The following is a 13,840-nucleotide window of genomic DNA, read 5'->3' on the forward strand; positions in this document are numbered from 1 at the left end:
GTCTAGCCTCTTTCCTTGGGAGAAATTGCCCATGAGGCTTCTCTGATGAATAATATTGAAGAAACAATGTTAGGAAGACCAAAAAAAAAAAAGAAAAGAAAGAAATCTCACTATGTTACCGTTTTAAAAAGTATTTTCACGTATATCATCCCAAAGGTTAGCTTTTTTCCTTTTGTCTTGGTAGTTTGGTTAAATACTGTAATACCAGTAGCCCCTCCACCTCTTGTCCTAAGAGTCAGATCTATCTAATTTTGTACTTACCTTTCAGTAAAGAAGGTAAAAGTTTTCCCACCCTTGCTACAAGATGTAAATGTTCTTTTCAAAAAGACGCATTGTCTTAGTCCCTCAGGGTTGCTATAACAAAAATACCATAGACTGGATAGCTTATAAACAACAAACATTTATTTCTCATAGTTCTGGAAGCTGGGAAGTCCAAGATCATGGCACCAGATTCCATGTCTGGTAAGGACTTATGGTTCATAGCCATACAGCTGGCTTTTCACTGTGTCCTTACATGGTGAAGGCACTAATCCCATTGAGGGCTCATCCCACGAGGGTCAACCCATTCACGACCTAATCAAAGGCCCAAAGGCCTCCTAATACCACGCCCTTAACCTGGGGGTTAATATTTTAGCATATGAATGGGGGACACACAAACATTCAGACCATAGCAGACATATAAAATGTTATTTAGATTGAGGCTCACAGTCTACTTCCTTAGCCAGGTTCTTTGGACTCAAGACAATAAAAATGATACATTGTACTGCAGAAGACTTTCTCTTTCTTACCTTTACCTTATCCTGTTCTCTTTGCTTTGAAATACATTGAAGCTGACCTAAGATTGCCTTTTTATTTGAGTCTTCATCTGTCCTCCTGGCATTTGAAACACTATCTCTGTCTCCTCTCCTTTCCTCTCCCCTGCCCCTTTCTGCATACAACCAGGATCTTGATCAGTATGAGACATAGAGGCTTTCACTTCCAGGACACCATCAGTTCAGAGATGGTTCAGAATACACTTTCTTTCTTCTGCTGGCCAGTTGGGTGCAATGTGAAATACGGTAATGACGTTTCCTAAGGAACACAAATAAGCCTCACATATAAACATTAGCTGATATTCAAGAATTAAAACAGGCTAAGAAAGAGTAAAATTCTCAAATTGGTGCTAAGGCCCCCTGTATAGTATTTTACGATTCTTCCTTTTTAAGGAATTTGTCCCTCTGTAATTCTCAGTCTATACCAAATTGGCTTTTCTTTTTTTTTTCTAACTTCCTTCCAAAGGAACCAGTTTTGAATTGAAAACTGAGTATTGAGTTGAAAATGCCAGTTGCAAGCCTTTTTTAGGAAAATATTTTGCTAAAAGGTTTCTCTCTCTCTTTGGGGGCTCTGTCGTGTCAGGTTGAAAGAGTGGAGACTTCCATAAGACATGGATAGATGCAAACATGTAGGGCGGTTGCGGCTCGCCCAGGACCACTCCATCCTGAACCCTCAGAAGTGGTGCTGCAGGGAGTGCACCACCACCGAGTCCGTGTGGGCTTGTCTCAAGTGCTCCCACGTGGCCTGCGGCCGGTACATTGAGGATCACGCCCTTAAACACTTTGAGGAGACTGGACACCCCCTAGCCATGGAGGTCCGGGATCTCTACGTGTTCTGTTACCTGTGCAAGGATTATGTACTCAATGATAACCCGGAGGGTGACCTGAAGCTGCTGAGAAGCTCCCTTTTGGCCGTCAGGGGCCAGAAGCAGGACCTGCCGGTGAGGCGCGGGCGGACGCTGCGGTCCATGGCCTCGGGTGAGGACACGGTCCCGCCGCAGCGCGCCCCTCAGGGACAGCCGCAGATGCTCACGGCTCTGTGGTACCGGCGCCAGCGCCTGCTGGCCAAAACCCTGCGGCTCTGGTTCGAGAAGAGCTCCCGCGGCCAGGCGAAGCTGGAGCAGCGGCGGCAGGAGGAGGCGCTGGAGCGCAAGAAGGAGGAGGCGCGGCAGCGGCGGCGCGAGGTGAAGCGGCGGCTGCTGGAGGAGCTGGCCAGCGCTCCTCCGCGCAAGAGCGCGCGGCTGCTGCTGCACGCGCCCCGCGCCCCGGCCCCGCGCCCCGCCTCGCCGCGCGCGCCCGCCGGGGGCCGTCTCAAGCCGCGCCGCGCGCCCGCGGTGGCGCCGGGCGTCACGGGCCTGCGCAACCTGGGCAACACCTGCTACATGAACTCCATCCTCCAGGTGCTCAGCCACCTCCAGAAGTTCCGAGAGTGTTTTCTGAACCTCGACCCTTCCAAAACGGAACACCTGTTTCCCAAAACCGCCAACGGGAAGGCTCCACTGTCGGGCCGGCCGGCCAGCACCTCGGCCACCGAGCTGTCTCCGAGGAGCGACAGGGCTGAGTCGTGCGAGCGGGAGGGCCTCTGCTTGAACGGCGGGGCCTCCATCAGCAGGAGCCTAGAACTCATCCAGAACAAGGAGCCGAGCTCGAAGCACATTTCCCTCTGTCACGAACTGCACACCCTCTTCCGAGTCATGTGGTCTGGGAAGTGGGCCCTGGTGTCGCCCTTCGCCATGCTTCACTCGGTGTGGAGCCTGATCCCCGCCTTCCGCGGCTACGACCAGCAGGACGCGCAGGAGTTTCTCTGCGAGCTGTTGCACAAAGTGCAGCAGGAACTCGAGTCCGAGGGCACCACGCACCGGATCCTCATCCCCTTCTCCCAGAGGAAGCTCACCAAACAGGTCTTAAAGGTGGTGAATACCATATTTCACGGGCAGCTACTCAGTCAGGTAGGTGTGTGCCCACCCTAACCCCAACTCTGCCCACCACCTTGGAGGGAGGCTTGTATGTTAGAGTTGGGGCTTCCCGTGAGTGCTTGTTGGACTCACTACGGTAGCCAGCATTTGCTGTCATTATGAATAGTAATTGAGGATGGCCATTGTACCTTTCATTGTAGCGTACATTGTGATGACGTTTTTGGTGAACCTGCCTCCTGTCTTTCCGGGCAGATTTTTAGTTTAACGTGCCATATCGCTTCATTTTCAGTGAATGTCTTTACCTTTAATGCCGTTGTGGGTAATATAATATTCTCATTGTTACAATTAAGTACCCATTGTTGGCATGCCATCCTTTGATCAATTTTAGGAAATTCAAGTTTGCCTGTAACCCTGGTTCCATGGTAGTTTGAAAGAGTATTCTTCCTTCCTAGGCATTTGTTACATACAAGGAAGGGAGGTGGCTAGGAGGATGCCAAGGGCCTAAGCAAGCCTCCCTCATGCTCCCCATTACCTTTCATTTCCTGGGTTTTTAGCCATGTAGAGACATAAGCAAAGTCTCATAAATAAGGCTTTGTGAGAACATGTAGAAAGAGAATTTTTAGAGTTAAAAAGGGGGGCGACTTAAGAGATTCAGGTAAGGGCCGGCCCCGTGGCTTAGCGGTTGTGTGTGCGCTCAGCTGCTGGCGGCCCGGGTTCGGATCGCGGGCGCGCACCGACGCACCACTTCTCCAGCCATGCTGAGGCCGCGTCCCACATACAGCAACTAGAAGGATGTGCAACTATGACATACAACTATCTCCTGGGGCTTTGGGGGAAAAAAGGAGGAGGATTGGCAATAGATGTTAGCTCAGAGCTGGTGTTCCTCAGCAAAAAGGAGGATTAGCCTGGATGTTAGCTCAGTGCTGATCTTCCTCACAAAAAAAAAAGAAAGAGAGATTCAGGTAAAACCTCTGTATTATGCTACTGAGGTTTAGGTTTTGTGTCTCAGTATTTAGGATTTTAAAAGAATGATGAGTAGGATGGGAAGAGCAAGTTTATTTAGGCTTTTGTTTTTTAGCATGTAAAAGGGAAGTATTTCTGGGCACTTCCTCTACCCCGAGGGTCCATGGGAAGAAAGGAGCATCTGGGAAGGTTATAGTGGGAGAGGAGGTCTAGTCTTAAGGTACTTTGAGGCTCTGTGAACCCAGGGATCAGTGTAGGGTGCCCAAGGAACAAGGGCAAAAAGAGGCAAGTTGGACTGGATGGAAGGAGCAAAGTCTGGAGGAGGATGGAGTGTGAGGGTGAGAGAAGCAGACAGGAATCTGCAAATTCTCCATTTCAGACGGATTCCATGGTAACTTGCAGTCTGTACTCCTGTAGCATTGAGTGGTATTGCATGCTTTGGGAGAGAAGAGAGAAAGAGGTAGGTAATAATCTCTGTGCTGCATGGTTTTCCAGTTCCAGCTAGCATCACAGTTAGAAATACATGCCAGAATTAATATGCTCTAATTCTCTTAAAGTTATGTTTATTATTTTAGTATTACAATTAAGTTTTTTTTGAAAATTATACACTTAGTTTTGATCAAGTTATTTGTCTTGTATAAAGTGAGGAAAAATGTATGTGGTAAGCATGGAAGTTACATAACCTGTTAAATCAATCTTTTCATTCTAGGTCACGTGTGTATCATGCAATTACAAATCCAATACCATTGAGCCCTTTTGGGATCTGTCCCTGGAATTCCCTGAACGCTATCACTGCATAGAAAAGGGGTTTGTCCCTTTGAATCAGACAGAGTGCCTGCTCACTGAGATGCTGGCCAAGTTCACAGAGACAGAGGCCCTGGAAGGGAGAATCTACGCTTGTGACCAGTGTAACAGTGAGTGCCGGGGAGAGGGGAGGTGTGCAACTGGAATGTCAGTTGAAGGTGCTTCTTTTTTCCTCTTCAGTCAAAATTAATACTGATAGTATTGAGTGGTTCTAAAGCATCTTTTAAAGATTTCTTTCTCCCATTTTACTGAAAACAAGCATATGGACATTATATATTAAAAAACAAAACATGGGGCCGGCCCGGTGGCATAGTGGTTAAGTTTGCGCACTCCGCTTCGATGGCCCTGGGTTCGCAGGTTCGGATCCCGGGCACAGACCTATGCACCGCTTATCAAGCCATGCTGTGGCAGGCGTCCCACATATAAAAAGTAGAGAAAGACAGGCACGGATATTAGCCCAGGGCCAATATTCCTCAGCAAAAAGAGGAGGATTGGCAGCAGATGTTAGCTCAGAGCTAATCTTCCTCACAAAAAAAAAAAACAAACAAAAAAAACAAAACCTAGGAGTTGTGCTTCCTTTTACTCCTGCTGTGATTGACATTAGTTGTTATCTTAGGAAGCATTTGAAAGTGTGGATCCTGAAATGGGGTCTCTAAGAATGTGAGTACTTAGCTTCATGGTGCTACGGGCGTCCTGCTAAAAACTCATTAATATAGAGTCTGACAGTTTTTATTTAATCTAAATTCAGGTAGCATAGCCTGTTTGAGGGCTATGGTGTCAGAAAAGTGTACTTTTGTACTGAATTTGTAGATTTAAATCTGCCAGAAGTGATGCTCAAGATCAGTTCAATGAGAACAAGAAAGCAAGTCATAGGTGCCTTGCTCCATGGCAGCTTCATAGTTACCTTCTCCATTTGTTTGTTTCTTCACATGCCTGAAAGGTTGGAATCTCGGAGGGGGTCGTAAGGAAGTATTTCTCTCTCATGGCTTTAATTTTAAAGTGGAACTCTTTCCATATGGTTCTGTGGGCATCTTGCCACACTAACACTTAATGCTTTTGCTGACCCAGCATGTACAGAGGAAATGCAGAGCAAATACTTGGAAGCTCATGTGTGGATTTTTTGGCATATAAAGATTTGGAAACTAAAATTAGTGGATTGTGCAGAGATCTAGAAATCAATCTGCAGCCATATAATAGTTTGGACTACAGTTTTGGGAACAAAAACAAAAATATATTAATCTTCTTAATATATTTGCATATGGTATTTTAAAATATAAGTTGTGGGAAACCTGTTCTCTCTGAAGAATCAGGACAAAAATGAAAAGCCATACTTGATATTATTTTGCCATTTTAAAACAAAATTTGAAATGCTATACTTGGTTAACTGTAGACTCACCAGTCCTGTTCCATATTGAGATATAAAGGCAGTGACTTAAATTGTAAGAGCAAGATCTGTTTGTTTGTTTAAATAGTGGTTCATAAAGCTTCTTACTTGTAAGGAACAGAAGTACCTTAACAGCTTTAACTCCATCCCTCTCAGACATGATAGATTAGGCAAGAAGTACTTTTATTTATTTTTGCAAGAAAGGATTGTTTTTCTGGTTGCCAGAGGTGATAATTTCTTAGGATTTCTCTACGCAAGTTCAAATAATAGAAAGAAGGAAGGCTATGGTGAAGGGATGAGATGCATTGATTGCTGCTTGTGAAGTTTCAAAACTATCAGTCTCCTACCTCCCTGTGTGGCCAGCTTAATCAAATGGAGACAGAACTGATCAATCTCTATTGAATCAGTAATTTCTTTTTCTTTGTGAATTTCATTTTAGGGAAACAAAGCCGGATTCTATATTGTCTTCATCTTAGCTCACATACTCCCTCTGCTGAGAGTGGCAGTCACTGCCAGGGTTCCCAGGCAGAGCTGCAATAGTTGTCAGAATCTGCTGGTGAAAAGGAATGTAAAATAAGGCCAGGGACCTCTCTGAATTCTCTTTCTGTTCATGCCCCCACATATCATACCTGCTAGCCCTAGTAAAAGCTATGACACGCTCATGCTACTGCAGTCTATCATGAGAAGCAACAGCTCCACATCCCATTGTCACAGAAAGCTCTGTGATACGTCATCTGGCGTAATCTGCTACCTTGCACGAATGGTACAGACAGGACTTGGTATCAGATGCCCAGCTCTTCAGACACTGAGACCAGGATATCAACAACTCAAAGACAATTAGCAGGCACCACTAACTAATTTTACATTCCCATCCATTCACCGATTTAATTAATATAATAACAAAGCAGTCATCAGTAAGTGGTTATAGAGAAGGCTTCTGTTGGAAATTGAGAACTTTATTTCCATTGTATATTTACTAGAATTTAGAAATGCATTTCCCATACAATTCAATAGTTTTAGAAACAAAATCGGGAGTCTGAGCACTGGTTCTACTTTGGACTGGGTAAGTCTGGCCAAGTCTGGCCTTTCAGCCTTGTCCTGCATGTCCAGCAGTATGCTTTTATCCAAGAAACATAGGTACAGCATAAAAATATAAAACCAAAGTTTCTTTTCTAAATATTTGTATATGCCACAAGCAAATCTGCTGAAAAAAATCTGTTTAAATACTTTGTCCTTTAGTAATCCTGTGTCCTTCTACCTTTTTCCCAAACCTGAAATATGTGCATTATTCCCCATTTTACAGGAGAGAAAACTGAGGTTCAGAGTTTTGAATATCTTATCCAATAGCATACAATCAGCTGTGAACAGGCAACAGAATTAGGCCTCTCTGAAGAAAACAAAAAGCTTTTTAAGTTATGTTATGGTACATCATAATTTAAGTGATAAGCCCATACGTAAAGGCATAGAACCCTAACATATGCATCTATGTGCACGTGGTTGCTGTGATCTTCCATTATATTCCATTAATAAATCCATGACATCAGGAGTGTACCATCCTAAACCCATACCAGTTTTAGAAACTGCTGATGGCAAAAGTTTGAAAGTGGGTGTATGAGGATTAGGTTTGGTTGCTTGTAAGTCAACTCAAATAATAGTGACTTAAAATGAGATATAATTTTTTTTTCTTTATATAAAAGAAGCCTGAAGGATATTCAGGGTTGGCATGGTGGCTGCATGGTCATCGGAGACCCAAGCTCCTTCCATCTTTCAGCTTTACTGCCCTAGTTCAAGGCTTCCATCCTCAAGGTTAGCGCATGGTCCAAGAGGAATTGCAGTAGTTGCAAACAGTGGGAAGGACAAAGGATGCACCTTACAACTAAGTCAGCCTTCTTTAAGCAGCCATCCCAAAAGAGCCAAACAATCATTGCTTTAATCTCAGCTAGAACTTCCATGACTACACCACGCGGGCATGTGAGCCTGGAAAATGCAGTCTTACAGAGAGTCACATTGCTGCCCCCAATAAAATTGTGGTTCAAATACTGAGAAATAAGGAGAATGCATATTGAGTGGCAAATCATTGTCTCTGCCATAGCTGGGAAAAAATGAGACTCCTCACAACCTATGTCTTATACCTTCCTAAACCATATAGGCAAACGACGAAAATCCAATCCAAAACCCCTTGTTCTGAGTGAAGCTAGAAAGCAGTTAATGATCTACAGACTACCTCAGGTCCTCCGGCTGCACCTTAAAAGATTCAGGTGAGCTTGCTCTGGGGCATCCCATGTGGCTGTGAGCTATGGGAATAGCTGCTTCAAAGGCTTTGGTGAGGGCAAATGTCTTCTTTGGTGTTGGGAGGGGAAGCCTGTTCCCCAGACACGTTGCATATTCCATTGAGGTTAAGTGCTTCACGCCCAGTGAGGCAGGTTGATGTTGGGGCCCTGCAGAACTGGGCTTCTGCACTTGTGGCCCTGTGTAATTGGCTGGCTTCCACCGGGTATCTGTGCTTGAAGATTTTCTAGCCTCGCTTGGGCTTATATAGAGTCATCTTCAGAATAAAGTATGAGATAATCTGTGAAAAGAAGGGCAGGCAGTAAAACTACAAAAAGATTATTGCCTGAATTGCTTGTTTATAGAAATTTCTAGTTTCAGGATACATCATGGAACATTCACAGGAAACCTGTGGACATTGGTCACCACTGTTTTAGTGATGTGAAAACCAAAGCCAGAAGGTTTTCTCAGTTCCCTGTTTTACCTACCTCTACCTATGATCACATATGCCATTTTTGACTAGTAAGACGTTTATATCCATGTTCTAGGTGGTCTGGCCGTAATCATCGAGAGAAGATTGGGGTCCATGTCGTCTTTGACCAGGTATTAACCATGGAACCTTACTGCTGCAGGGACATGCTCTCCTCTCTTGACAAAGAGACCTTTGCCTATGATCTCTCCGCAGTGGTCATGCATCACGGGAAAGGGTTTGGCTCAGGACACTACACAGCCTATTGCTACAACACAGAGGGAGGTGCGTGCGCTTTACTCTGTGGGGTGGGGGACACGGAAAAGGGTTGGTTTGTCCACATTTCATTGCTTTCCTTTTATTTCATCTATAAGGGGATATTACATACATTAAACTCCAGTGGAAAGAATTATGAAAGTTGTATTCAAATTTTGGATATATCACTAAGTAACAACATAAGATTGTTCCAAGAATTGTCAGGAACTGACACATGTGAAAGTGCTTAGCATGGTACCTGGCACATAATGCTCAATTATGTCTGAGATTATCGTTATTATTAATACTTCTGCTGCAGACCTCAGTTCCCTTCCTGGTTATGCAGAAACGACATGACCTATCTGACCCCATGGAGATGGTGTAGGAATCTCACTAGCCTCAGCTCATACTAAAGCTGAGGACATTTACTGAGCCCTTACTACGTCCTTGCTACCTTCCTCACCATGGGGGAGGTGGGGATACAAGGCCCTCTCCCAGGGAGCCTCCCAGCTACTGAACTGAGGCGGGTGGGCTGCGGATGTCTTCAGTGGTGTCCCGATCTTAACCCCTCAGCCCTTGGGGCAGCCAGGGGGAGCCTATGCACAAATAATTTTTTATTCCTTCTAAATTTTCCTTTATCACTGTTTACATTTCCCCTCTTCTCCTCCTCCTCTTTCCATCTCTTAGCCCCCAGTCTCCTGGCTGTCTTTGTAGAAGGCCCTAATGGGCAATGAAAAAGCCTGAATAAAATGAGGACAAAAATTACAGTCAGTCAGTATTGTAAGCAGTATTGTGGAGTTTGGTGGGGTCAAAGCCAGTGGTTACAGGAGTCTCTTGGTTTCATTTACTGTCTCTTCTCCCACCACCAATAATCAAGGGTTAGCTCTATTCAGAACTCCTCTGTCCCTTTCTTCATCTCCTGGTTTTGCCTGCTGACTGGAAATATAAGTTGGGTAGTCATTTTCTCTCTTTCCTTTGGTTTCCTAGGTTTTTGGGTCCACTGCAATGACTCAAAGCTGAATGTATGCAGTGTCGAGGAAGTGTGCAAAACTCAAGCCTACATCCTTTTTTACACTCAAAGAACAGTTCAGGGCAATGCAAGAATCTCAGAAACCCAACTCCAAGCTCAGGTGCAGTCCAGCAACAACGATGAGGGCAGACCACGGACCTTCCCCTGAATGGGAGGCACGTATCAAGGACTGGCTTGCTTTTAAACTATTGGTGTCCATACATCTTTCCTCTTATAGGAAATAAGGTTTACTGCAGGAACAGATTACTAGGTTTGCCTCACTGGGTCTAGAGCAGAAGGTGCCAGGTGACTCGTGTTCTATCATAAAATTTGTAGTCTCTTTTGAATGCATTTGGAAATTCTCTCCTTTGATAAAACAAATCAAAAGGAGTAATTTCTATGAAGATTCTCTCACCAGTTGCTTTTGAATATAGAGGGGTCTGGGTGGAAGAAAAAGGGTGTAAATTGATTATACCAGCCAGGAGAGCAGCCATGTTTTCTTTCCATTCTGTGATTCCCCTGCTAATCAGGACCTGCTTACAGCTCCAGAAGAACCCTCCTGATGTGAGAAGCCCTGGACAGAGCACGTGAGGAGGGGCCCTGGGCTGGCAGCTTGCTGGATGGGATTGGTTCCAAGGCGGGAGGTGAAGTCTAAGGATTTGTTCCTACAAAGGAAGTAACCCTCAAGGGTTGAAAACTTGCAGACTTCCTTTTTTAGGGGATAGCGGTTGAAGAGTGGAATGAGATGCAAGAAGCAAATTGCCCTGTGTAAAATGGGAGGTTTTTCACGTGTCAGACCCTCCCTGGCTGCTGCTGTCATTTAATCATTCCACGTCTTCTGAGACCGGCACGAACATCCCTGCATTCTAAGGAAGGAGCAGTTCAGATGGGGAAGCAATAAACTGGTACATGACATGTTCTTTGTTGCAAGCTTGAGCCTAAGGGCACTCCTGGCTACCCAGTTCTATCCCTGGTTCAGGTCAGGTCAAGGTCTAGGGTTTGGTTTAAATTGGTCTTTAGGTCAGCTGTCTGAGGCTTTCTCAGAACTCAGTTGAGGGTGGGCAGGGATAGCCGGTGGTCTAGGGCTTATGTGAATGCCTATCACCCATTCTCATCTTGGTGCAGCATGCAGCTTTTTTTAGCCTGTAGCTTCTTTCTTGCACCTGGAGGGCTAGAATATTCTTGTTCACCACAGGTTTGGGAGCTTTTGCTTTCCTACGGCTTAGGAATCTGCCCTTTATATTTCTGAGCAGTTTATTGCTGATGGCCCTGGCCTATTTCCTCCCAAATCTGAAAATCCCTAGTGTTTCTTTACCCAACCACACTCAGTCCATCAGAGAACAGCAAGAGTGCCCTGTCCTTTACTCCAGTGCTAGTAAAATATATCTTTCTTTTAAAACTGGGTCAGTTTCTAAGTGGAATGAAATTGTCCCAATGAAAACCCTCCTCCCCATTGGGCACTACTGAATTTCCCTTCTCAATCCTTCACTTAGACTCGCCAGTAACAGTGAATGCAAACCATAACTCTCATTGTCGGGGTTGCTGCAGTCGGCCTCAGCCTGTCACTATGAATGCTCATCTTTTGACTGAGTATATCATAACAATATTTCAATTCAGGTAGAAGTACAGTTGTCACTTGAAGGGAGTAGATGTGGAAGGGAGTTTGGGGAGGGGTGGGAAGTTGGGAAAAGAGGCTAAAGATTAAGGGTCATAGCTTTAGTGATGTTGACGAGCCACATTTCCCAAGCAGATCTGTAGCATCTCCTGTTGACCGCTTTTGAGATGAACTCTCCCGTAGGACCTGCCAGATAGCACTGAGACATGGAGGAAATTCAGACAGAAAATGGCTCACCCTGATAAGGAAGGGGGAGTGACTATATTTTAAATTAAACTTGCTTTTTCCAACACTGTGAGGTTTCTGTAATATTTAGCTTTTATTTGGAAGCGATAGCGTATGGCATTTTTTATGCTGTTTGGTTTATATTGTCTACTGCAGGCTTCTTTGTACAAGCTTGACCGGGGCTCACACTCTCCTGGACACTGTTTTAAAGTGTCATAGCTGCCCATGCTGCCAGAGGCTCTGATGTGAAGCTGTGCTCTCTAGATCCACATTTTTAAGTCAACGTGATTGGTGATGACTTTCTGTGGCAACAGAAAAGCCCATTAACTCAAAAAAACCAAGGAGAGTAAAAAGGAAAGGAAAATATAAACTGTGCGTCATCTTTCATTGATTGCTATATTTATTATTCTAGGAAAAGAGAACTTACAAATGGAGAACTAATAGAGCATCTACTTCATCCCTCAGGCTATCCAGGGGGAAATACTTTAAAAAAAATTTAATGAAAAATTAAAGATCTTCAAATTTAATTTTAAAAAATAGTTCTATACCAAATATTATAAGGATTATTAAGCAGATTAAGGACTTTGTAAAATAAGTGCTTAACTTAGTTGAGCACCCATGTATCAAATTAATAAAATTGTTTAAAATGAGTTGGAATAAAAATCAATATCAGAGTCCTCACTAAGCTGCACACTCTTGAAGGTGCCCCTGCAGTCACAGACACCTCAGGTACCCAGAGGCAGCAGCACTAGACGCTGTTGAAAAGTTAGTATTTATGGAGATTTTTATTAAGAGAGTTCCCTGCTGCATAAGCCAATGGCTGTTGTGAGGGAAGTGTCTCTTTGCCTTTAATTTATTTACATATTGGAAGTAGATGAATTTCTTAGTTGCGTCTTACTTTAGATTGAAACATTCTAAAGAGAAGAAAATAAGAACCAGGTAGAAGTTCACTAGATGCTGCCAAATCACACCCAGGATCTCCTAACTGAACCTTACGGGCCTGCTTCTCTCCCAGACAAGTAGTTAGAGTCCTGTTCCAGGAACCCTTTGCAGTTGGCTGGTGTGTTTACTTTCTGCTGTAACCAGCCAAGATGAATGCACCCTGGCCCTCAAAAAGGATTTTTACCTCAGTCTAGCTTGACCCTCATACTTGTGGTTGCCTGACGTGAGCATCCATGCTAGTGTAAAAAAAATTAGGAATGCCCTCAACAGCCAGGAACTGAAGCTCTTATTAAATGGTGGGCAGAGCTCTTACCAGCTTAGACCCAGCCCCCTGAGGCTGAGGGGGGCAGCGCCACACTGTAACGAATTTCCAGATGTCTCTTAAAATGTCATGAATAAAATTGGAAACTGTAGAAGTGTTAATGTGTCCTATGGACTCAATAGCAGAGTTTATTTTTGTTTTTAATGGCAAGGCTTCTCGAGTCAATGATTGTATGAGTTCCCTACTCTGGCTATGCTTACCATTCCATCCAAGTGCAAGAACTGATGAGGTGGGTTGGCTGGCCGTGGGGCATGGCCCCAGCCAGGCCCCAGCATAAGCCCCAGAGAGGTCGACAGTAGTGCAGAATGAAAACTTGGTTGGGGGTGGGGGGTGGGATATGGGTGGGCAGGCAGGGAGGGAGAAATGGAGTTTGTTTTACTTACTGATAAAGCTTTGTGAACTAATTTTATACAATTCATAAAATTTGGTGCCTTGTACCCAATTATGGTTTGCATGGGATTGAAAAGATTAAGGGAAGGGATTCCTTCTTGTCATTTCAAATGGCAAATGGGTCTGTATAGTGTAAAGGACATTTGGTATCAGACTTTTTTTAAAGCATTTCATATCTCTTGTGTGTGAAAGCAAATTATTCTTACCAGCAAGTTCTGAAATTGTACTGTAATGTCCAAAATCTTTGTATTTGTGATTATTCATCAAATGGCTGCTTTTCAGTCAGACTCTGCCCCATTCTTTTTCACCATCCCTTTTATGTTCCAAACATTAACTCAGGCCTTTTCAAATCAGGCTGGGAGGGCTACCCCTTCCTAAACATATGCTACATCCCTATCTGGGGTTACATCTTATGAGTGGAAGGGTTGCTTTTCCAGCTGGTTGGGAGAGCACAAACATTCAGGAA

The 13,840-nt window shown here is 44.3% G+C and overlaps 2 protein-coding genes across 2 annotated transcripts in view; both read left to right on the plus strand.

Annotated features, from left to right (window-relative positions):
* The window catches only part of MED20 (mediator complex subunit 20), a 93,975-nt gene extending 92,536 nt beyond the window's left edge, over window positions 1-1,439 (plus strand). The window contains exon 5 of the mRNA XM_058554410.1: window positions 1,396-1,439. Coding sequence (XP_058410393.1) covers window positions 1,396-1,431 — 36 coding nt within the window. The 3' untranslated portion in view covers window positions 1,432-1,439. The remainder of the gene's footprint in view (window positions 1-1,395) is intronic.
* Window positions 1,424-13,305, plus strand: USP49 (ubiquitin specific peptidase 49). The gene is made up of 5 exons (XM_058554393.1): window positions 1,424-2,761; window positions 4,401-4,605; window positions 8,029-8,137; window positions 8,696-8,901; window positions 9,859-13,305. The coding sequence occupies exons 1-5, from the start codon at window positions 1,424-1,426 to the stop codon at window positions 10,047-10,049; spliced, it is 2,049 nt and encodes a 682-aa protein (XP_058410376.1). The 3' UTR covers window positions 10,050-13,305.
* The last annotated feature ends 535 nt before the right edge of the window (window positions 13,306-13,840 follow it).

This window comes from Diceros bicornis, chromosome 14 (genome assembly GCF_020826845.1).
Source record: "Diceros bicornis minor isolate mBicDic1 chromosome 14, mDicBic1.mat.cur, whole genome shotgun sequence".
NCBI classification, from domain to species: domain Eukaryota; kingdom Metazoa; phylum Chordata; class Mammalia; order Perissodactyla; family Rhinocerotidae; genus Diceros; species Diceros bicornis.

Excerpts from the sequence above, each read along its gene's own strand:
- USP49 (XM_058554393.1), top strand. The coding sequence starts at position 1,424 with ATGGATAGATGCAAACATGTAGGGCGGTTGCGGCTCGCCCAGGACCAC. Across the intron at positions 2,762-4,400 it reads ACGGGCAGCTACTCAGTCAG|GTCACGTGTGTATCATGCAA; the intron begins GTAGGTGTGTGC and ends TTTTCATTCTAG. Across the intron at positions 4,606-8,028 it reads CGCTTGTGACCAGTGTAACA|GCAAACGACGAAAATCCAAT; the intron begins GTGAGTGCCGGG and ends TAAACCATATAG.